At 52.7% G+C, this 21,785-nt stretch overlaps 1 protein-coding gene across 1 annotated transcript; it reads right to left on the bottom strand.

Annotated features, from left to right (window-relative positions):
• Positions 1-194: 194 nt before the first annotated feature.
• WNT2B (Wnt family member 2B) lies at positions 195-17,835 on the bottom strand. Its single transcript, XM_059674968.1, has 5 exons — positions 16,548-17,835; positions 10,785-11,005; positions 9,584-9,861; positions 8,660-8,924; positions 195-5,521 (listed from the first exon to the last, which is right to left on the bottom strand). Exons 1-5 carry the CDS (start codon positions 16,730-16,732, stop codon positions 5,292-5,294), a joined length of 1,179 nt encoding a protein of 392 aa, XP_059530951.1. The 5' UTR covers positions 16,733-17,835; the 3' UTR covers positions 195-5,291.
• Positions 17,836-21,785: the final 3,950 nt, after the last annotated feature.

Raw genomic sequence — 21,785 nt, forward strand, 5'->3', positions numbered from 1 at the left:
ACACAGGATTTGAAGTCAAAAGCCCTAGGTTTGAGTTCTGGCTGACCCACTCAGTATCCACGTGACCTTGGAGAAATCACTGAGTCTCTCTAAATGGTACCTGTACAGTGAATGTAACTTCTACCTCACAAGGTTGGTGTGAGAATTCTGTATGTACTAAAGCATTTTGTATATAAAAATGTTTTTTATGAGTATCACATTTTAAAATATTTTTTTTATTGATTACCTTAGAGAGAGGAAAGGAGAGGGAGAGAGAGAAAAACATCTGTGTGAGCACGAAACAGCCATTGGTTGCCTCCTGCATGCCTCCCACCAGGGATTGAGCCCGCAAACTGGATATGTGCCTTGACTGGGAATCAAAGCAGCAACCTTTCGGTATACCAGACGAAACCCAAAGAACTGAACCACACTGGCCAGGGCGAGTACCACATTTATTCTTGGGGAAGCCTTACCTTGAAAAAGATGTCAAATAGAACAGCTGTGGATTAAACTGTATTCTTTTTTTCTTCACTCAGCTTAGCCTTTCTGTTCAGTCAGGCCTGCTTATAGGGGCTGGTGGTATTGAAATAAAGTCACCAGATTTCAGTTCCTTTTGGTCAAAGAAAGGGAACTGTGTGGCCTGCTGCCCCATCCATAGACTCAGGCAGAATGGAAGTGAGCAAAGGCAAATTTGAAGCCCAGATAGTTCAGTTAGGGGGCCAAGGGGATAATGCTTACCTTGCTTTCTCAAATCCAGGATGACTAAAACATCTTAAGTAAATGAGGAATAGCCACAAAGATGCTTAGAGATCCTCTAAGTCATGAAAGGGAAGTGGGAAAATGTGCTTATAAACGCTCCCTCTTTTCTATCCCTTTGGAGGCAGGGACAGGATATTACTGAGACCCCACTGGCTATTGCCTGAAACCTGACAACCACCCAAAGAGAATCATATCTTCTGGAAAAGCTCCGTTCAGTGCAGTAACTGTGACATATTTGCCTAGTAGAGCTACTGCTTGCTCCTCTCCAATACCTCTCTTGGGAGATCATCTCTGGATCCCAAAGCTCTCCTGCTTCTAACCTAACAAGAGTTAAGAACAATAGGGCATGAGCAGTCAGACTGCCTCACCATACACAGCACACAGAGCATGAACTGTACTATTTCCAGCATGAACCAGCCCTGAGACGTCTCAGACCCCTCGCTTGGGTGCTAATTGTCCATTGTCCATCCCTTTCTGCCTCCTCCTCCTCTCATCCCCGGGTGACAACTGGTCCCCAAACTAAACAGCTGCCTGCATGTTGATAATGTAACTTTTTAATATTCTTTGGTTATAGCTGAACCTCTGCTGTTGGTATGAGTTTTGGAGAATTTGATTGAAATCTAGTTGCTTTTTTATTTTTTGCTTCTGGGAAAGGGGAGGATGACTAGAATGAGAGAAGCTATGTGTATGTTCATATCTGTATATGTATGCCCGTATATGTGCACCTCATATGTATGTGTATCCTCCTGGTCGTGTGCAGACTGGGAGGGCAAAGCGTGAAAAGGAAGCATCTCTTGTTTTCCAACATTGCTTCAAAGATGCCCAGCCCCCGTAGTAGCAGGCAACCCCTAAGTGGAGGGTGGGGGCAGAGGCCTCCGCCAAGGCCATCAATAACCAGGTGTGAGCTGGGGTCTCTGTGTAATGTGAAGCTCTCCCGTATTTCATCTCTGCACCCAGGGGGCGGCTCTGCAGGATTGCTTACGGAGAGCTCTGTGTCTGGCACCTCTCTCCACAAGGCCCAGGCGCCCAGGGTCCCACCGACCTGCCCAGGAATGCATCACATTGTTCTCTGGTGCTGTCATTGGGTTGCGGGAGCCTCTCAGGGATGAGAAACATACTCTCCCCGGTGTCCTCACTTGGGCTTCTCCCTATGACCACTGAGGGCATTTAAATAAAACCTCAGAAAGTCAGAGGGGGGGAAAATCCTAATAATCTCTCTTGTATTAAGCCGATGTCCGGAGTGGGCCTGAGAATTTGGCAGGGACTTAGCGGTTGGTGTTCTTGCTGAGGGAGGTGAGAGAAAGGAGAAGAAATTACTCTCTGCTATAGGGAGGAAGAGAAATGAGGCAGTGAGTGGTCATGAGTCAGACCTACAGGACTGTTCACAAACAGACCCTCACGGCCAGGCAGGACTTCATTCTTTTAAATAGTCTAACGTCTCTGATTGAATTTTTTCAGCATCTCTGAGGAAGAGTATGGATTAGAGCTGTCATTCAAGGTTGGCAATAATACAGGTTGGCTCTTATCTCCAAGGCACGGTGAAGGCTGGCATCCTTACTGTTCCATAGAGAAACTGGCTACAGGCGTGCAGTGGGGGCACTGCAGTCACATGCCTTCCCTGAAAGATTCTAAGCTCCTTAAAGGATAGAGATAACCTCTTTTAAGTTAGCTTTGTGTCCAAATAGCACTTTCTGCCTGCCTTTTACCTAACTATTAAAAGTGAAAAGAAATGAGGACCAATAGGAAAGAGTGGAGAGGGGCTGTGAGACTGCTGGTCTGAGGGACAGACCGCTGTTGGATAGGTGGGCTGCAAGAGGGGAGATTGGAGGCAGCGAGGGAGTAAGTAGTGGCAGAATGACATGGAGCCCTGACTACACCAAATAAAGTTCTCATTTTGCTGCTTGTTCCAAATGAATTAGTTTCTGTTTGTATAGCACAGAATAGACGCCAGTTGTCTAAAGCCAATCGGAATGCACAGGCAAGCTAAGGAATAAGAGGCATAATTAATGGCTTGGCCATCATTCCTTCTCGGAGCCACATAACCTCTGTGGTGGGGCTCACGTGGACCTCTTTTCTCTCCCTACCCGCCTCACTTTTCAAACCTCTCACTCTCTGGACAGCTCACTCTTCGCCTAACCATTATAAGAAAATGCAGAATGTGGGTCTTTATGAATCAGAATTTGGATGCCAGAGAAAAGCATAGGGCAGTGTTAGATGTCAGAAGAGGCCCATTCCCTCCCTGGGCTAAGAACGGAAAACAGATAGATAATAGAGACAAGTTGATTTAACTCAGGTTGATGTCCCATGGAAGGCCCATGCTATCACTTACGTGGTCACCTGGATATTCTGTGAGAGCAGGGGTTAACTGGGCGCGGAGGCTCTTCCCAGCAGCCCAGCATACAAGACAGCACCCTTTTAGAAATTCATTCAACTCTATTATTGAGTTCAGACTGGCTGTAACCCTCTTACCTTCTCACTACACTGAGGCTTTCCTCCTCTTAATCCCAGCTCAAGATGTCAGAAGCTCTTCTCTTCCCTCCCGTGCCCCCTCCCTCATCCCACCATTGGCTCATCAGTTATCCAGTTGCCTCCACTCTTCAAGGAAGACATTCCCCTGGCCTGACTCACTCAGTCCCATTTCTCCACAGGCATCCCCTCACCGCAGACCACAAGGGCCCTGACTAACTCATGTTTTGTGTTAATGGATGTGAAATCGGAGCAAACCCCCTTGCCAAAAGAAAAACCACCCCAAACTCTCCCACACAGGTCTCCACAGGTTACACAAATATTAGTCCTATCATCCAAATAAATCTGCCCCCCTATCCCAGAGCTATGGCTCCTTCTGCTGCCTGTGCAGAGTGAAGCTGTTCCACAAACATGTGAGGACCCCAAGGGATGTTGGAGAGGAACTTGGGAGAGGGGGAGGCTATACTCAGAATTCCTCGGGTAGGCCCCTGAATCCACAGCCTGCTGTCAGTACTTGACTGTCCTTAGGTGAAGGCTCTGAAGTAAGTCATGATGGGCGAGACCAGATAGCGGCTTTGGTGAGAGTGTCTGTTGTCTAGAGTTTGGAGCTGTAATTATGCTCAGTATCTGAGATAGTTTTATACCCTCATTTTACAGATGAGAAGGTAGAGGCTCAGAGAATTTGAGTCTCTTGCTTAAAATATCAAAAACAGCTGTGATTCCAACCCATGTCTGTCATAACTGTAAATTTCTACAGTATTCTGCTCCTTTAAGATATCAGCGGGAAGAGATAACCACTGTTCAAATCACATAAAAATAGGACATCACAGTTTTGGAGACTTCGTTTCGTACCCTTTAGCTTGCCTCTGGAGACTTAGCTACCGCAAGCTGATTTAGGGAGCGGGTAGTAGCATAGAAGGAACTCCCCTGCAGAAGCCACACATGGAAGGAATAACAGTCACCATCACCAGGACGTGGAGAGTCGCTACATAAAGACGAGTTCTTGCTGAGGGGGGAGAAAATCAATGGGGGAAGGCTGCCTTCTAAGATGCTCAGCACTTTGGCTCCAAGCCCCAGCTCTCCTTCCCTCATAGTCATGGATCCCACTACCAGCGTCAAAGGCTAGGATCCTCTCCTAAAAATTGCCAAAGCTGGAGATCTTGATCTGCTTACGATACACGGAGGCCTATTGTGGACCCTCGAGATCAGGACTGCTGCCCTCTCCCGCCTCCACAAGTCCTATACCTTTTTCTCAGCGTTTCTTCAACGTGGCTGACCATAAGAATAACGCGTGGGAAGTTTAAAAACAATCCCAAGGCTTACTAAATCCCTCTTTCTCAGGATGTCCCAGGGTATTCTGATGATCTGTTAGGCATGGCTATCACTGCCTGCCACTCATTTAAACACGCAGCAAGTGAGCCCAGGGAGTAGTGCTGTCTGATGTAGGCCAAAAAGGAGAGAGAGATGGGAGGAGAATGGATGTTTGTATAGTTATGTAATATTTTCCCTTACAAAACACAGCAGTTTAGAAACACGTGAGCATATGAATGGAACCTTGTCCACTGTGGCTAACTCTCATCTAACTCTCAATAATGAAAGAATGTTGTAGCCTAAGAGGTTTTTGGAGGGTACCAGACAGTCTGCTCAAACTGACCTAGGGAAGAGATAAGTGGTTTCATCTCTGTCCTATCTACCCTCAGCCAGGTAGGAGCGAAAGGAAGCGCTCTCCGGGTACCTTTCCTCTTGTACACACAGAAGTGTCAGTAGGCCAGTGCAGGGGAAAGAAGACACGAGCCTCGACCACATGCTTTAGTGCAACTCATATCACACCTACACCTCTTCCACTCTCCCTTCTAGCCTCCAGAGCAGGGAGTCGGAGCTGCTCAGTTTCTTACGTCCCCTGTCAACTCCTTCCAAGGGCTAAGGAACCAGCCAGGACACCAGAGTCCCTCTGGATCATTCTCCAAGTCCTTAAATAGAAGCTGTAGCAGCCCAGGGTTGAGGGTGGTGGAAGGTGTGCATGCAAAGATCTTGTGCTTTTGAGTCAGGAGGTTTGAAGTGGAGGGATGAGTGAGGTATTGACATGTTCAGGTCTGGTCCAGCCACTCTGCCTTCTTGGGGGCCTTGCAGGTGTGGACGTCCACAGTGTTTCTGCACTCCTTGCACCGCACGGCGCAGCACCAGTGGAATTTGCACTCACACTGGGTGACACGGGTGACTCGAGTTGTGTCATACCCTCGGCCACAGCACATGATTTCACAGCCGTCTGTCCCTTTAGATGTTTTGCTGCAGACACGGCCTGCAGTGCCTAGGGAACCTGGATTGGGGGGAGGGAGGGAGGGAGGGAGAGAGAGAGAGAGAGAGAGAGAGAGAGAGAGAGAGAGAGAGAGAGAGAGAGAGAGAGAGAGAGAGAGAAAGAGAGAGAGAGAAAGTGAATGAATCAAGGTACCTCTTACTTCAGCTGCTTTGGGTTCCCTTACCCACATCCTCCTGAGGAAAAACCATAAAGAATCTCTTTTCCTGAAAATATACCCACTAGCCAAAATGATCATCTCCTCATGGCCCTCTACACCAGCCTCGTTTCCTCCCACCAGCAAGGCCACCTCAAGACCACTGACTTCACCTGCCGTGCCCTCCCTGCCAGCACACATCTCCAGACCCCCTTCAAAGCCAAGCCTTAAAATGCTCGTCATTGTTAAAGCTGGCTGAAGGCCCTCTCTTTTATGTTTGAATTTTCCCATAATAAGGAGTTAAAAGAAATAACAGCCTATAATTTATCTTTTCCAAGAAGTCTTGCCACAACTCTGATCCAGCTACTATTCGTTAGTATTTTGGTCCTTAGTTTATATTTTATTAAGTTGTACTATACAGGGAAGTAGTATAGTATGGCCATTAAAAGTTGGGCCTGGTATCAGAGTGTATAGGTTTAAATCCCATTCAGCCACTTTTTAGCTTTGTGATTTACAAGTTTGTTAATCTCTCTGTGCTTTGTTTTTCTCATCTGACAATAGGCATAATAATAGCATCTAACTCAGTGGATTGTTGTGTTATATCTACAATCTCCGTTCAACGGAGGAGGTGAACTGATTGGCATGACTGGCTGGAAGCACACCCCTAAGGAATTCCTAAAGACCCTACAGGGGGACTCTCGAAGGGTAGGGGAGATGCTTTCCCTCTGCACAGATGATGCTCAGTACCTCAATATCACTGATATTAGCACAGGAGACCCTGCCAACAGAACATAAAGCCAAAGAATTCTGGATGGGATGGACCCTAGGCGTATCTCCTCTAGCCCTTTCCCAGAGATGGGAAACTGACCAGCCTGGGGGTTCAACAAGGGGAATCAATTAACTCATTTCTATAGCAGCAGTCTGACATTCCACTGGGATATGAGAAGAAAATACAAGAACCTCTATATTTGTTTTTTACCTCATCAATTTAAAATATCGATTCTGTATTGTTTATAATATACATATTAGTATAGTGGAACATAGATGTAGTTTATAAGTAAATATGCATATATTGGAGGTGTATGCTCAAATTTTTTATACGCTAGGAATATACAATCCAAATGTCAAGAGACCACTGCTTGGGGCATGGGCTGGCTAGGTCTCCTATGCATGTTACTCTCATCACTGCAAGGGCTGGGTCTTAAGTCCTTCCTGGGCATCAGAAGTCTCCCCTACCCCCTGGAGCTCAGTTATCTGGTGTAGTAGCCACTAGCCAAATGTGCTCATTTAGAGTTAAAAGAATTAAAATTAAATAAATTTTAAAACTTAGTTCCTCAGGCACACTAGCTGTATTTCAAAATAGTCATCACATGGCCCAGTTGGTGTGGCTCAGTGGTTGAGTGTCAACCTATGAACCAGGAGGTCACGGTTCAATCCCTGGTCAGGGCATATGCTTGGGTTGTGGACTCAATCCCCGGTGTAGGGCATGCAGGAGGCAGCTGACCAATGATTCTCTCATCATTGATGTTTCTCTCTCTCTCTCCCTCTCCCTTCCTCTCTGAAATCAATAAAAATATATTTAAAAAAAATAGTCATCACATGTAGCTAAGTGGCTAGTGTATTAGCCCTAGAACATTTCCATCGTCACAGAAGTTCAGTTGCACAGCACTGCCCTGGAGGGAATTCTACCCTCTGGGATAACTTGGACCCTTTGAATTCCAGAACCCACTTTGGGTTTTATGAGCCTTAATTTTATGCCTCTGAGAAAAAGCAACATACGTATGACTCATCCTAACTCCAAAGATTCTTCCCCAAATGTGCATTTTAGGTGTATGCATAGGCTTACACCTCAGAGGTTCTGGAATGATTTTCAGCATTGGGAAGTGGTCCTCTCAGTCACCACATGGGCAGGAAATTACCCAGCCCCGCTCTATGTCTATGCCAGTTTTGCGCTGAGCCACTTGACTCCCAGTAAGGAGAGTGATGGGTGAAAAGCAGTACCAAAGACAGCTGAGGTTTCTGAGTCCACCCCACCTTAGCCGAGTCTGATGGTTGGGTCTGCAGGGAAGAGCCTGGTTCTCCCAGGGAAGAGCCGTTCTGTGGCATTGCGCATTGTTCCTAGGTTAACCTATCTGAACCCGAAACCTGAGCCCAGAAGGTGACTTCCATTCTTTTGGGGTAACACCATTTCGCTTTCCAGCACCTCAACAAGCCCTCCACAATATCTGGCACAGGTGTTTGCTGCTCCCTGCCAGTGGTTTGCCTGGCAGGAACCTCCGCTTTCCTTGCCTTCCTAGCCATTAGACGGTTCAATGGCAACCATGCCGATAAGCATTCCAAGGCCACTGATGGTCTGATCCCAAGTGTCCTTCTACCTTTAACCTCCTTCACCCCAGCTCTCCACTCGGGATATTAATCTGCTCTCTGTTCCTGAAACTGATCGTGCACCACCTCCCATTCTGCTCTGTGTAGACAATGTCACCTGTCCCCTCTAGCACCCAGATAATCCCCACACCTCAAGAAACAGCTTACATTCCACATTTGCAGCTCAGCTTCTCTTGCTTTCTCCAGTTGTCTCTCTTTTGCAGTTGCATCTGTCTACCTGTTATATCTCATTTCTTAGCTAGATTGTAAAGAGCCAATGACTTGGGGCTGCATCTTATGCTTTGGTGTGTTCCATGCATTGCGCGGTACTGAGATACTGAGAACAGGGGACTTAGTTAACATTCACTGAGTAGTATCTATCACATCTGTATGCCATACAGACCTCAGGCCTGAAGGAGCTGAGCAACCTCTCCTCTCTGCTGGGGCAGCACTGGGCCTGGCCGACCGAGGCATAAATCACCAGTCTCATTATGAGGTTTTTCATATCAGGAGGAGACTAACTCCTCCCTCAGCTCCCCTCCCTAACTCCTGAGGCTGAACAAACTGTGACTACCCAGGGGTACTGGCACTAAGAACTGGGTCTCCATGCCCCCACCTCCCCATCTGCTTTCTCTACCCACCTGCAGCCTTGTCCAAGACACAGTAGTCTGGGGAGTTGTCAAAGTACACAAGGTCGGTCCGGGTGGCACGGCGATAGCCTTGCCGGGCTGCTGTGAAGTTGGCGCCATCCTGGGTTGCTGTCACCTGCACGGCCCCATCATAGCGCCGCCGCAGGTAATCACCTGTGCGGCGGAAGTCTGAGAGCGCACGCCAGCAGGTGCGCAGAGTACAGGAGCCGCTCACGCCGTGGCACTTACACTCCAGCTTCAGAAACCGCCGTACAGCCTGGGAGGTGGGAGGCAGCCAGTCAGGGCACTTAATCACCCCTAGAACTGAAAGCATGAGGGCTCTGCAGGCTGCGGGACCTGGTCCCGGCTAGCTAGTGCAGCCATTGGTCGGTCTTACCCCATCCATCCCACCCATTCTTCCTGATCAAATGCAAGAACCTCTCCTTCCAGGAAGCCTTCCTGGACCAGCAGTGCTCTCCTTTTTATGACAGGCCATTGGAACTTTAGGGCCAAAGGACTCTGTTTACGACTACAGGACACTGGCACATCATGTGTTTTGGAGTTCAGGGTATCATGCCTTCTCCTTCTGTGGCATGTCACTTTCCGCAAGGACCAGACACAGAGGAGGTGCTCAGAGACCAGTGAACAAGTCCTTCTCCTCCTCAATCGTTATGGAGGCAGCTTTTTCCTTCTTAAAGAGTTAACGTCCCTTCTTTTCTCCATCTCCCCCTGCTTTCCTCCTATGTGAGGACCTTGTGTACCTGGCTGCACCGCGGTATTTGCAAGCTCCCTGTGTTTACTGCTCCTGTCCCAAGGGGTCGGGTCTTTTGGAAGTGACCCAGAGCCGCCAGCACTTCCTCCTTCACATTTATCCCGTGATCATACATAGGGTCGCCCCCCGCAAAGAGGAAGGCACATGCTGACGTGAATACTGACCGTGCGACCACAGCGGTTGTTATGTAAGTTCATGAGGGCCCGGGCATCCTTGAGCCTCTTCTCCTTGGCATCCACGAAGGCCTTGGCAAAGCGAACGCCATAGTGTATGTTGTCACTGCAGCCACCCCAGTCAAAGTCCCCACGTTGGTCATGGTGTCGGCCACGGGTATAGGGGTCACAGCTGCACACACTCAGTTCCCCCTGGCTACAGGCGCGGGTGATTGCATGAACCACCCCTGCTGACGAGATGGCATATACAAACGCTGCCTCCCGGCTGCCTAGAGGGAGGAAGGGAGAGTGTGTCTCAGCAAGGAGGCCCACAGAACTACGACTGAAATCTTGTTTCCTAGAGCAAACCCTGTACCCTCTTGACTCAAATGGCCCTGATCCCTCCCCTAGCCTTCACTACTTTCCAGCCACTTTTTTGTACATCTTACCTCTTGGGCTGACCTGGGCTCTTGCTTCCTTCCAAACTCCTTGGATGTATCCATGACCAAGTTGCAGGGTGAGACCCGTCCCCTCCCACTGAGTGCAGCTAAGCCTGTCTCAGTCCACAATCCATGCCTGTTCAGGCCCACTCTGCTGGACAGTTCCCAACAGGGGACACCCCGGCCCAGGGGTCAGCCCATTTGGAGTGACAGGCTACTTTCTGCGCCTGTTTCCTTCCCTCTCTACTCTCCCGGATCGATGACCCATCTCTCTTGTCCTTCTGACACCTTTGGATTCCCATCTCATTCCCTTTCTCCTAGTTTACTGTCTAGCTCTGCTTAGCTTTATTGCTGAGCTGGGGCTAAGCCGCTGACTCTCCAAATATTTATGTATCACCTTTCTGTTTATCTTTGCTCCCATTACTGTAGTGTTGGGAGTATTGGAGTGAGGGGAGTGAATGTGTGATAAGAACCTAGTCCTCAGCCTGACAGTGCTGGGGGTTGGGGAGGGACAGGAAAGGGAGGAAGAAAGATGGAATGCCCCTCCTTTGTCCCGTCATCCCAGATTACTGGGACCTAGAAGGACCCCTGGCTACATATCTAGAGTACTGAGGGTCTGTTCCCAACTGCATCCTGCGCTCTGCCTACAACGGTTTCTCGGATGATGAAGAAGTGTGCAGGAGAGGGAGAGGGGATCACGCCTTCCCTACCCACTCACCACCCCAAGCATAGGAAGGGAAGGAAGAGCCGGGCAGGGTGGAAGAGGCCCCTACTTCTGAGCATGACACGGCCAAAGACAGTGTGGTCCCGGTCCAGGGTGGTGCAGTTCCAGCGGTGGTGGCGGAACTGGTGCTGACACTCTCGGATCCATTCTCGGGCACCCTCGCCCACCGAGCGCATGATGTCTGGGTAACGCTGGCACAGCTGCCGCTGCCGGCTCACCAGACCAGGGATATTGTCACAGATCACTCGGGCCCCCAGTGCCCCGATGTACCTGCAAGGTGGAGATGGCCCTGTCAGAGCATTCGGCCCTTTTTCTGCATCAGGACAGGATTAAGGAAGGGAAGGCTTGGCATTCAGACCCTGGAATGGTGCCTTCCCCTTTCCCAGCCCACATTCCCCGAGGCTGATGGATAGAATCGGTCCCCACAAGCTCCGGAGAAATAGCTCTACAGTTGCAGAGAGAGTAATTGAGTGGTCTCCCAGCATCGCCAGTTCCCCTGCCAAAGGCCAAAGTGACACACACTCCCAGAATGCAGGCCAGGCATGTGTCACGTACACAGAAAGCTGTGGGCATGTCACATAAACCCATTGCCTGTTTATTTAACAAACATTAAGAGCCTCATGGAAAAATAAACTAACAAAACGAGAGTCTGAGATAACACTCTTACTCCCACATGTAAGAGGCACATCCTGCATGGCTGGTCCATGAAGACATGGTTTGGGGGAAGAAGGATGGAGACAGGGAGGGGCCAGTGGGAAGAGACATCAAGGGCAGCTCTGAGTAATGTTTATAGCCCTAGTCAGACCCATGCAGCTAAGATCCTCATTCCCAATGCCGAGATCTGGGGAGGAGACCCCACTCCCAACTCTTCCCCATACTCTTTATTTCCAGGCCAATGGCCTTTTGTAGCTTCTGAGTCTTGATTCTTTCAAAATCCTCTTCCCCAACTTATAGGGCAGGGTGTCCTGCATGGGCAGAGGGCTGTTGCTGTGGGAAGCCAAAGGCCAAGGTAAAGCAAGAGGGTGACACTCCCCATATTCCAGTCCCCAATTTGCCCAATATGAACTATTATAAGAAGATCATTTGGCTACTAAAAGATAGGTGGGTTGGTAGAGTCATTCTCAGATTTCTCCCGGCAATCTTTTCATTCAAACACTCTTAGCCCGGACTCCACCACCAGCCCAGAGAGAAGACCAGAGTATATCATCACTTTTTCTCCCCACAAGACCACCAAATGAGATCTCACCCACTCCTCACTCCCTTTCTATCTCTCCAACACCTTCCTTGATTTGCTGGGAATTCACCATTCTCCTGTCCTAACACATCAAGGGATGCCTTCTCTCCCCTTTTCTGAACAGGTGGGGGGCCTGCTTTTCTACTGCTACAACAGAAAAGATTTTGGTGTGGGCTGTGAATGAGCCTGTGGTTTGGGAAAGCCCCCCAAATGGGCCTAAAAGTGGGTGAGGAGAAGGGCGGGTGGCCAATGGGTAAAGGGGAAAAGCTGGGCTGCCCTGGGCTCTATGAGCCCCCTCCCCCAGTTCACACACTCCGCCCTCACCCATAGACTGGATCACCACGGGTGATACCAACTCAAACAAACACAAGGAGGGCTGATGCCTCTTCTGGAACTCAGCAGGGCTGATGGGGCCCATCTGTCCCGGGGGAGGGGTGAGAGGGCTGACCAGACACTGAGAAATCCCATGGAATCAGCGTCCCCAGCGCTGTCCATCAGGGCAACAGCTTCCAGGAACAAACAAAATAAACACCCCGGGCTGGGCCAGGCCGGAAAGGGCCGCCTGACGCACAGCCCGGAGTTACACCCACTGCTGCGGTGCTTTGTTTGGAGATTCAAGACGTTGGAGTTGGAGCTCGTCCCTGTCTCACCACCATTCTGCTTCCCCAGTTCAGCCCGGAGTATCGCCCTATGCAATGGGTGTTTGTTTGTTTTTTACTGGGGCTTGGGAAGAGGGGGGTTGGATGGGAATGGGAGACCAGTCATCCAGCCCTCATGAGACAGTCTGGAGTGAGGCAGGCCAAACTCTGGCAAAAGTCCTTCCTGTGGTCTGACTTAAATCCATTCTGCTGTAGCCCACACTGGTCCTTCTTGTTAACATCCTCACTGAACGTGGGAACATCTGCTCAGTATCTAAGATGGGAAGAATAAATAAGTTTCTCCTACTACCCCCCTCACCCTACCAAGTGGCTGCTTCAAGATTCTACAGAGCAGGCGCTTGCCTGCTGACCACGGTCAGCCCCTTGTAGTAGGTGTGGGGACCTCCAATAAAACTGAGCCCGAGCCCCAGCCCATCCCCTTCTCAGCACATGCCTGCAAAATGCCTACCGTGTGCCAAGCACTCAGCTCAGCTGCTAGGGTCAAAGAGATGTTGAAGGCATCCCCGGCTCATGGGCTGGTAGTGGTGAGATACCCCTGACCCTCTGGCTTTGTTTACCCAACCAGAAGTTCCCTTCCTTCCCAGCTTCCTGCCCCAGAACGTTTTCTTCACCTGCTTTTGACCCATTTACATCCCTCCCTTTGACAAAGTGACTCATATCCTAGTCTGTATGCTAGCCCCTGCTACTCCAAGTGTGGCCCCCAGAACAGCAGTATTCACATCACCTGGGGATCTGTTGCAAGTGCAGAGCCTCAGGCCCCAGCCCAGGCCGACTGAGTCAGAGGCTGCACCTTACCTACACCCAGGTGATCTGCGTGCACTGCTCCGTGAAGGTAGGGATTTGTGTCTGTTTTGTTCACTTCAATATCCCCGGTGCCTAGAACAGTGTGTGGCACATAGTAGGTACTCAATAACTATTTGTTGACTAAACCTAACTGCTCTGATATACCCCCTACTTTCTTCTCCCCGCAGCTAGTCATAAACTTCATTTCAATTACAGCGTTACTCCTTGTGGACATTGCCAGCATATTTGCACATGTTTTGTTTGTGTCTTGTTAATGAGGTCAGGGAGCCTCTTTTTATTTCCTCTTTTCCTTTCTTTTATAGTCCCTAGTGCACATGGTTTAGTCCAGCTCATATACAGCTTTGAACACAGGGATAAAACTATTAACTTCCCTTAATCTCTTAATACAACATCATTTATGTGGTACCTTACAGTTTATGAAACATTTTTCTATACAACAGTCCTATGAGAAAGAGAGATTTCCATTTAACAAGTGAAGGAACTGAGGTTCTGGGAGTAGTAAGTGATAATAGCCAGCTCTGTCCATCAGAGCTAGTCACAGGAGAACTAGGTGAACTCCAACATCCAAGGTCATCTTCACTCCAAGGGAGGCTTAGCCAGGAGTGGGCTGATCTGACTTCAGAATGGGTTGAACTTGCGTTTCATGCCATTCCCTCCTATTCCTCACTTTCTTCTTATGTGAAATGGGGATAATAACAGTACCTGGATTATTGGGGGGACTGAAGAAGATGATGTTCATGAAGTGTTTAGCCAGAGTCTGGGGCTTAGTAAGAGCTCATTACGTGGCAACAATATTGCTAATGTTATGATGCCACTCTGTTCCTCTCCCTTTGTGAATCCATGACATGTCCAACCCGTGCAAAATGGAACAGGGAAGCACATGCCAGGAGCCTGTTCCTTGTTTGTTATAGAGTCTGAAGAGGCCATCTCTTCCTCCTCTAGTTAGAGGAGGAGAGGGGAGCAGTGGTTGGGAAAGAAGGGAAGGGCTGTGAGGAAGAGCAGCCTGTTTGCTGGTGAGAGCGATGACTGCTCCAGAGTGGGACAGGGATGCACACAGCCCACAGCATCTCCTCTGGGGGTTGTACATAGTACCAGTCTTCCTGGGGTTTCCCTATGGGAGAGAGAGAACTCCCTTGGGGGTCTGACCAGCCGTTAGAAAGCAGCTTTCCACTTTATCCCAGAAGTCATGCCCACAGAGGCAGGCACCAGGGCCCTGCAGCTGTGACCTGCAGGTGTGCGGCCAGGAGTGGAACTACCCTCTGCACTCTCTCCCCGTCCTGGCCTGCTGCTGCCTCCCTCCCGGCACAAGGACTGCTGGATCCCTCTGCTTCACCCGCCTGCTTCCCACCCAGGACTTTTTCCAAAAACTTTAATATGAACCACGTGGGGGGCACGTAGTAGAGGCAGAAAGGAAAAGGCGGAGACAGTCGCCACGGGGACAAAATGGGGACTAGCAAGAACTCCAGATGGGTCTTTGGGAACCACCTCCAGCACGCTGACACTACCAGACTGACTTGACACCTCCTCACTAAACACCACATGGTCCCCAAGACAGCTTCCCAAACTGGAAGGAAGGCATCTCAAGTCCCTAGAAGCAAACTGCCATCTGGGTGGATAAAGGTGTGCAGTGGCCACTTCATCCTTTCTCTGCTGGGCCACTGAGGGTGCTTGTCCCCAGCCAGACAGCCCTGAAGGTAAAGGATGGCTTTGTGCTCACTCTGAACTTCGAAAGGCTTTTCTCCTCATCCCCCTTCTTCCCTTTCTAAAGGAATGTTTCAAGCCAGATGTAAGATATGGGCCTCCCTTCTCCATCCAGAACCCCCCTCCTTGCCTTCCACAACACTGCAGAGATTTAAAAAAAAAAAAATCCAAAAGAGATTTTTCTGAAACAGGAAAACGGGGTGGGGGGGGGGGGCGGGGGTGGTGAGAGACGCATCTTGAAATGATAGGAATCTGCCGCCCAAGCTTGCTGGCCCCTCAGCCAGTACCCCTCACCCTTCCAGCCAAGATTCCAAGTCCTGAGGAGAAAAGCCACAGGGTGGAAGGGGAGAAGAGACCACACTGAGGTGGGGGGGCGGGGGAGGGAGGAAAGGTTAGGGAGGGGGCAGAGTGAAGACAGGAAGGCGGGCACTGCATGGGTAGAGAGGGCCAGGAGCCCAGTCCAAGAGACCACTTTGGGGGTTGGGGGTGAAGAGGAAAGAGAAGACTGAGTCTTTTCTCAGTCCAACTCTCCGCCCCCCCCCCCCCCCGCCCTGCCCCCAGAAGGAGAAAGATCTGTGCCATCCAGGGACTGGGAGCAGGGGACTCAGGAAAGAACAGACATCTAGTCGGTTTGTAATGCCTTTTGGCTCATCTTCCCTCTTGTGAAGTGTCTGGAGTGTAAGGCCTGCAAGAAATCTAAGGGGAGGGTCTCAATATTTGGGGGCCAGAGGCGCCTAGTTCTCGGAGGGGAGAGACATGTGGGGAAGAAAAGAGGGAAGCCCGGAAGGAGATAGCAAGGTTCGAACTGACGTCCTTAAAATGGAGCCTGAAGGCAGTGCCTAAAGGATGCAAGCCCAGTGTTTTGTTTTAATTGTGGGAGTTAATGGGCTCCACTTCTAACCCTTGCGCTGGGTGCCGCCGCCGCCACACCGAAGCCTTGCTGACCTGACCGAAGGGGTGGCCTAGCGAGAGGCTCCTCCGCCCGCGCGCGCGCGCAGCCCCTTCCTCCACCTCCCAGGGCAGCGGCCATGGGTGATCGGGGGTTCCTGCTGGACGGTCACCGAAGGCCCCAGAGAGGCGGTTGCTTTCTTGAATCCACGCTGAGCGAAACTCGGAAGGTAGCTTTTGCCCTAAAAGGGTTGAGCTGAAGTATGGGCACGGCATATGGGGTTCTGGAAAGCCTCGACCACCGGCGTCCTTGCTCCAAATACTCTGCACCCACCTCCTCGATTCCCCGCTGCCGCCCCCGCCTCCGCCACGCCGCAGCTTCAGTGACAGCCCTGCGGGACGTCTCACTCGGTGGAACCGACAACCTGGTCTCCTGAGCTGCGGGTGCCGGGGCTGTGTATTCCTCCCAGCCTCCGGCCTCTCCGACCCAGAGCCTCACCCTCCCAACCCGGAGAGTCACACTCACCACCAGGACGTGTCTACGCGGGCCGGCAGCGTCAGCAGCAGCAGCAGCAAGCAGGCAAGGCTTAGGCGGGCCGCAGCCCGGGAGCCGTCGGGGGCCGCAGGTCTGGGCGCGGGCGCGGGGACAGGAGCGCGGGCGCGCCGAGGGGGCAGCTGCGCGGCGTCCTCCGCACCACCCAGCTTCAGCATAGCTCCCCAAGACTGCTGCCGCGCGGCCCGGAGGGGCGTGGACGCGGCACCGGCTGGGGGTACTCAGGCTGTCCTTACTCACCCCCCTGGGGGGCCATAGGCTTGCCGGCGGCTGGGGACCTAGGGGCACCTGGATTCCCGGACCGGGGCGCAGGGTTCCGGAGAGGGGCGCAGTGACCTCGGGGACTGGGGCGCACAGCCGGGGCGCGGGGAGCGATGTCAGGGGGTCGGTGGCGTGGAGTGGGGCTGCGGGTGGAGTGTGCGGACAGCCCCTCTGGCCGCGGGCTCTCATTGGACAGCGCGGGGCGGGGCCGAGGCTGGGGACACGCGCGGCTCTCAGGGCGGCTCCGCCCGCGTAGCCCCGGCGCTTCGCTGCGCCCTAGGTGTGGCGGCCTGCGGCGCCCCGGCTGCGCACCGCTCCGCGCCCCCACCTGCTCGGGCTGGACGCTGTGGGCGCTTCGGCGCCCCTTTGAGCCCTGAGCGCCCCGTCCCTGCCGACACCGCGCCACCGGGTCCTAGCGCCCTTCATTCGGCAACCCCCAAGTAACGGGGGCGACGGCCGGGAGCGGAGCAGGAGCCTGCAGACCCTTCCGCTGTCCGCTAGCCCCCATGGACACTGGCGCTGAGCAGAAAGGACGCACTCGGTTTCTCGGGTCCTCTCTCCGTTCTGGCGCTTCTGGGAAATGGGCAGAATCGGCAAGTTGCGAGAGAATCTTTACTCCCTTTTCAGCGGTGCCAACAGGGCGCGGTGGGCAGCCGGCTCCAGGTAGGGGCTTCTCTTCTCTAGGGCTCCTTGCCCAGTTCCTGCGACCCCCTGCCCAGCGCACCCCACCAAACAACGTTTAGACTTGGCTTCCGCCCTTCTGCCCGGCCCGGTTGCTTCCCTCCGGCCTGTGGACCAGCGACCGACGGCCGAACCGGAGGGGGCACACCTGCGGACCGGACGCCCTTCACCGCGGGGCTCAGAAGAGCCTTGTCTCCCCGGCTTCCCTGCTGCCCTGGCCCCCGCCCCTTCGGGCGGGGCTGCGAGGGGGAAAGAATCAGAAACAGCTGGGCGGCTTTCCCCGCACAGACGCCGGGTGGGGGCCTGCCTAGAGAGTGGGAGCCCGGAGCCGTTTCCCTCCTCCCCCCCACCCTTCCTCCTCCTCACTGCTCCCTCCCCCCACCCCTCGCACCCTGCTTGGGGGCGTGGTAAATCGGGAAGGGGCGGGAGGTGTGGACTGCTGAAGGGGCCTCTCCACATCCCCCCCCCACTCCTTCCACCCCTCCCCCCCACCTCCCCCCTACACCTACACACACACACACACACACACACACACACACACACACACACCTCCCACCCCGCCCGGCCCCGCACTTCCCAGGCCGGCAGGTAGAGCCTCTGGGGGCAGAGTGGCCTTTAAAACCCAGGGTCTTCCAACTTTGGGAGTTCGTCTGGGATCTGGCCCCAACCTCTTTTCAGGCCTCAGTTTCTCCCGCCTCATTTCCAGGTGTCTTTCGTGCCTCTCCCCTTGATTTATCTAAACTATAAAACCTTGGTGTAAACAACGCGCTGGAAATTGCTCACCCCCCCCTCAACCCCAAACTCACTGTCAGTTCTTGGTTGGGGGGTGTTAGAGACGCCTGAGTGTGAGCGGACAGGGCGCAGCTGGCCACAGACATCCCAGAAGCTGAGCTGGGGGAGAAGGGCTCAGAGGGGCCTTTATCCCTTCTCCCCACTTCTTACTCCTCTCCCTCACTTGCTGTGTCAGGGGGCAGAGTGCACTCATCCATTCAACAAGTATTTATTCCCTACCACGTGCCAGACTGCTCAGCACCAAGGACACATCAGTGAACAAAGCAAAACAATTTCTGCCCTCATGGAGTTTACTGTTTATTGGGAGAAGATAGACAATAAACAGGAAACATCGTAAGTAAAACATAGTATAGTATGTAGGAAAGCCATGAGTAGGAAAAAATAGAATTGTAACTAGGGTGATCCAGTGGGTCTCATTAAGGTAACATTCAAAAGCTTGAAGGAGGATCCCAAACAGCCAGCACAGACCCTAAGGTGGGATGGGCTGGTGTGCAGAGCTAGAAGGGGCCAGCCAGCTGGAGCAGAGGAGGCTAGAGTGGAGAAGAGGACTTCAGGTGGGGAGCAGGGGTCAGCCATGCTGTGCAGGGTAAAAGGTGCCCACCTTTGGGGGGAAGGTGGGAAGTTGGGTGGGAGAGGATTGAATACAGAGACCAAACAGCTGGCCCTTCTCCTGCCCTTCTGTCCTTTTTCTCAGTCTGGGAGGCTCTGGTTGCCCCTTTTATTTCTTGAAAAAGCAGCAGACTTTATGCTGAGCTCTCCTGAGAGGAGCAGGTGAGAGGAGTGGCCCCACCCCTTCCCTTGGACCACCCTTTCACCTCCTCCCAGCCAACGCCACCTTGATGCTGGGCAGCAGTCAGCACGCTCTAGCAGCCTCTCCCAGACTCCGCTGTGTGCTTTGGCCTGGGTGTGACTCTGGCCCCGTGTCTATTTCTACATATGGGCCTGAGGTTGCAGGGTGGGGATCACATCAGCCCTAACCCTGGGTGGACTCACCCACATGGGCCCCAGTCTCACTTAGGAGGCCCTTTCCTTGGCCTCAGCTGTCTTCCTAGTCAAGTGGGACTGTGTCTTGGCACAAGATAGATGCTCAACGATTAAAGCATGTGGCTGAGCTGAGGGGCCCCCCGAAACAGCAACTCCAAGAGGGAGGAAAGTGGGTGAGGGGACAAGACTCCTCCCCATGGCTCACAGGCTACCTCTGCCCCAGAGTGGACAATCTGGGATGGGGCTTCACTCCTTCCTCTTCTTCCCCTCCCCTCGAGCCCCCAGCTCCCCAGGAGGAACCCCAGTTGCAGGAGCCAGCTGACTGCAAGAGCAACTCTCAGCCACTTCACTAGAGAACAAATACGGAGCCAGAGAAGAGGTTTTCTGGGATCTGCCACTTTGGAGTTTCAAATCTCAAAATAAACTTCCAGGCTCAAGGTCTTAGACACTACTGGAGAGCTCAGCTCCTCACGCAAGGGCCAAGGCCAGAGGCTCAGCTAGCGCCTGACCTGCTCCTCCCTCCCATCCCCACCCCCACTCCGCTAGCCATCATAATGGGAGCCTCGCGAAAGAGCCACTGATTTGCGAGTCACATTCTGGTCTGGAGGGGCCTGCATGGAACTGTGTAGGCACTTACGGAGCACCTGCGGTGTGCCCAGCACTGACCAGGACATTTAAATGACACTGAGGTTGTGAAGGTAATTTTCTGACAAGCACAATAAAGCCATCTGAGGGTGGCACACTAGGCTTAGCTGTTCCCGCTCATGCTGTGGTTGTCAGCAGAGACCAGGAAGAGAATTCAGGCTCCCGGATTCCCTGGGTCTCCAGCAGGATGGCACCCACCCAGCCTCAGAGTCAGGCCTTCCTTCTTCCTCCAGGTGGCATCACAGCCTCCGCCCTCTCACCATACCTGCTCCCCATGGGGCCACTTAGACTTAAGATTCATCTTCCATTGTGTGGGACTGGACAATTTTGAGTTTCTACTGGCCCTTGGAGGGGAGTGGAGGTGAGCTCTAGAAGCTCAGATGTGGGTAAACAGTTCTTACTCCACAGGGCCTGCCCTCCCCAGGAGGCCTCCCCTTCCCTGGGCCCCTTTGGCGATGACCTTCTCTCTTTCCCAGTGGGTGGGAGGTGGTGTGGATGGTAATGAGCAGAGAGAAAGGCTGAGAAGGGGCTGGGGGGAGGTTTGGATGGGAGTCAAGGAATTCCTGCGCCTGCTGCTTGCACAAGGGGCCCTGAGCCGCCTTTCCTGAGATTTCTTTGCAAACCAAGGCAAGTCTCATTTGAAATGGGGCCAGTTTCACACAGGGTTCCCCCTTCCCGTGCCCAGCCCCTGCCCTGTCTCTCCTTCCTCAGCATCTCCATGCAGGTGTTTAGGGAAGAGAAGGGAGCTTGCAAAGAACCCAGGGGCTCTTAAAGGGGTGGGGTGCGGATCTATGTTTTGTGCATAGCTGACCGACCTCTCCTTGGTATTTATGAGCTCCCAGGCGAGGCATGGAACGTGTCTCAAAGAGGCCAGGCCAAGAGGGCTTCGGAAGGAAGAAGCATCCAGTCCCAAACCGTGGAAGGGGGCTTGGTAGGGCAGGGACCCCCTTCCTCCCAGCCAGTGACCAGATGGGGTAGACTGCTCCCCAAGGGGCCTGGGCAAAAGGAAAAGAGGGAGCTGAGGGAGAAGGGGAAGGAGGAGGGGAAGCGTGGGGGGTGGGGCCGTGGGGCGGGGCTTGGGGGGTCTGGAGCCTTTTAGCACTTTGGCCGTAATCAGACTGGAGCCAGGCGGTGGGCGGGCTGACGGCCATCCTGGGCGGGTGGCCCGGTTCTGTGTGAGGCCAGTGGGCGTGCTGCAGGGATCCTGGGTGGTCACTGACCAGCCTAACCCCCAGGGGTGGTGGTCCCCACTTTGCCTCCAGCCCCCCTCTCCCCATCAGCCTGTGTCATATAAGCTAAGCACTGAGCTTGCTTTCTCTCCCCACCACCTGTTCTGGGCAACAGAATGGTCTGGAAGCGAGATGTGCTTCTAGTGGACCCAAATCTGCAGTCCCACTATCTGTCTCCCTCCCACGCTGCCTTCCTCGGTTCACCCTGCCGCTCAGTCTCCCCACGTCTCCTCTCTGTGCCGCTCTGGGTCATATTCCTGTCATTCTGTGTCTATTCCTCTCTCTGTCTTCATTCGTCTCTGTCTATGCCTGCCTTTCCTCCTGTCTGGATCTGTCTCCTCAGTCTCTGCCACTTCCCGGTCTCTTGGTGTGTACCTGTCGCTCCCCCTCTCCCTCTGTATGGCTCTGTTTGTCTTTCTCATTTGTCCTTTCTTCTCCCCATCTCTCTCTCTCACCTCTTCTGACTGTGGCTTTCTCAGTGTGTGTGTGTGTGTGTGTGTGTGTGTGTGTGTGCGCGCGTGCGCGTGCTCCTCTCTTTTTCTTGGTGTGTATCTTTGTTTCCTTTTGTCTCTGTCTCTTTCTCTTGCCCCCTGTCTTACACCTTCCCCTGCAGTCCTGG

Source organism: Myotis daubentonii, chromosome 18 (genome assembly GCF_963259705.1).
Source record: "Myotis daubentonii chromosome 18, mMyoDau2.1, whole genome shotgun sequence".
Lineage (NCBI taxonomy): Eukaryota > Metazoa > Chordata > Mammalia > Chiroptera > Vespertilionidae > Myotis > Myotis daubentonii.

Excerpts from the sequence above, each read along its gene's own strand:
- WNT2B (XM_059674968.1), bottom strand. The coding sequence starts at position 16,732 with ATGCTGAAGCTGGGTGGTGCGGAGGACGCCGCGCAGCTGCCCCCTCGG. Across the intron at positions 11,006-16,547 it reads CGCGTAGACACGTCCTGGTG|GTACATCGGGGCACTGGGGG; the intron begins GTGAGTGTGACT and ends TCCACCTTGCAG. Across the intron at positions 9,862-10,784 it reads TGGCCGTGTCATGCTCAGAA|GCAGCCGGGAGGCAGCGTTT; the intron begins GTAGGGGCCTCT and ends TCCTCCCTCTAG.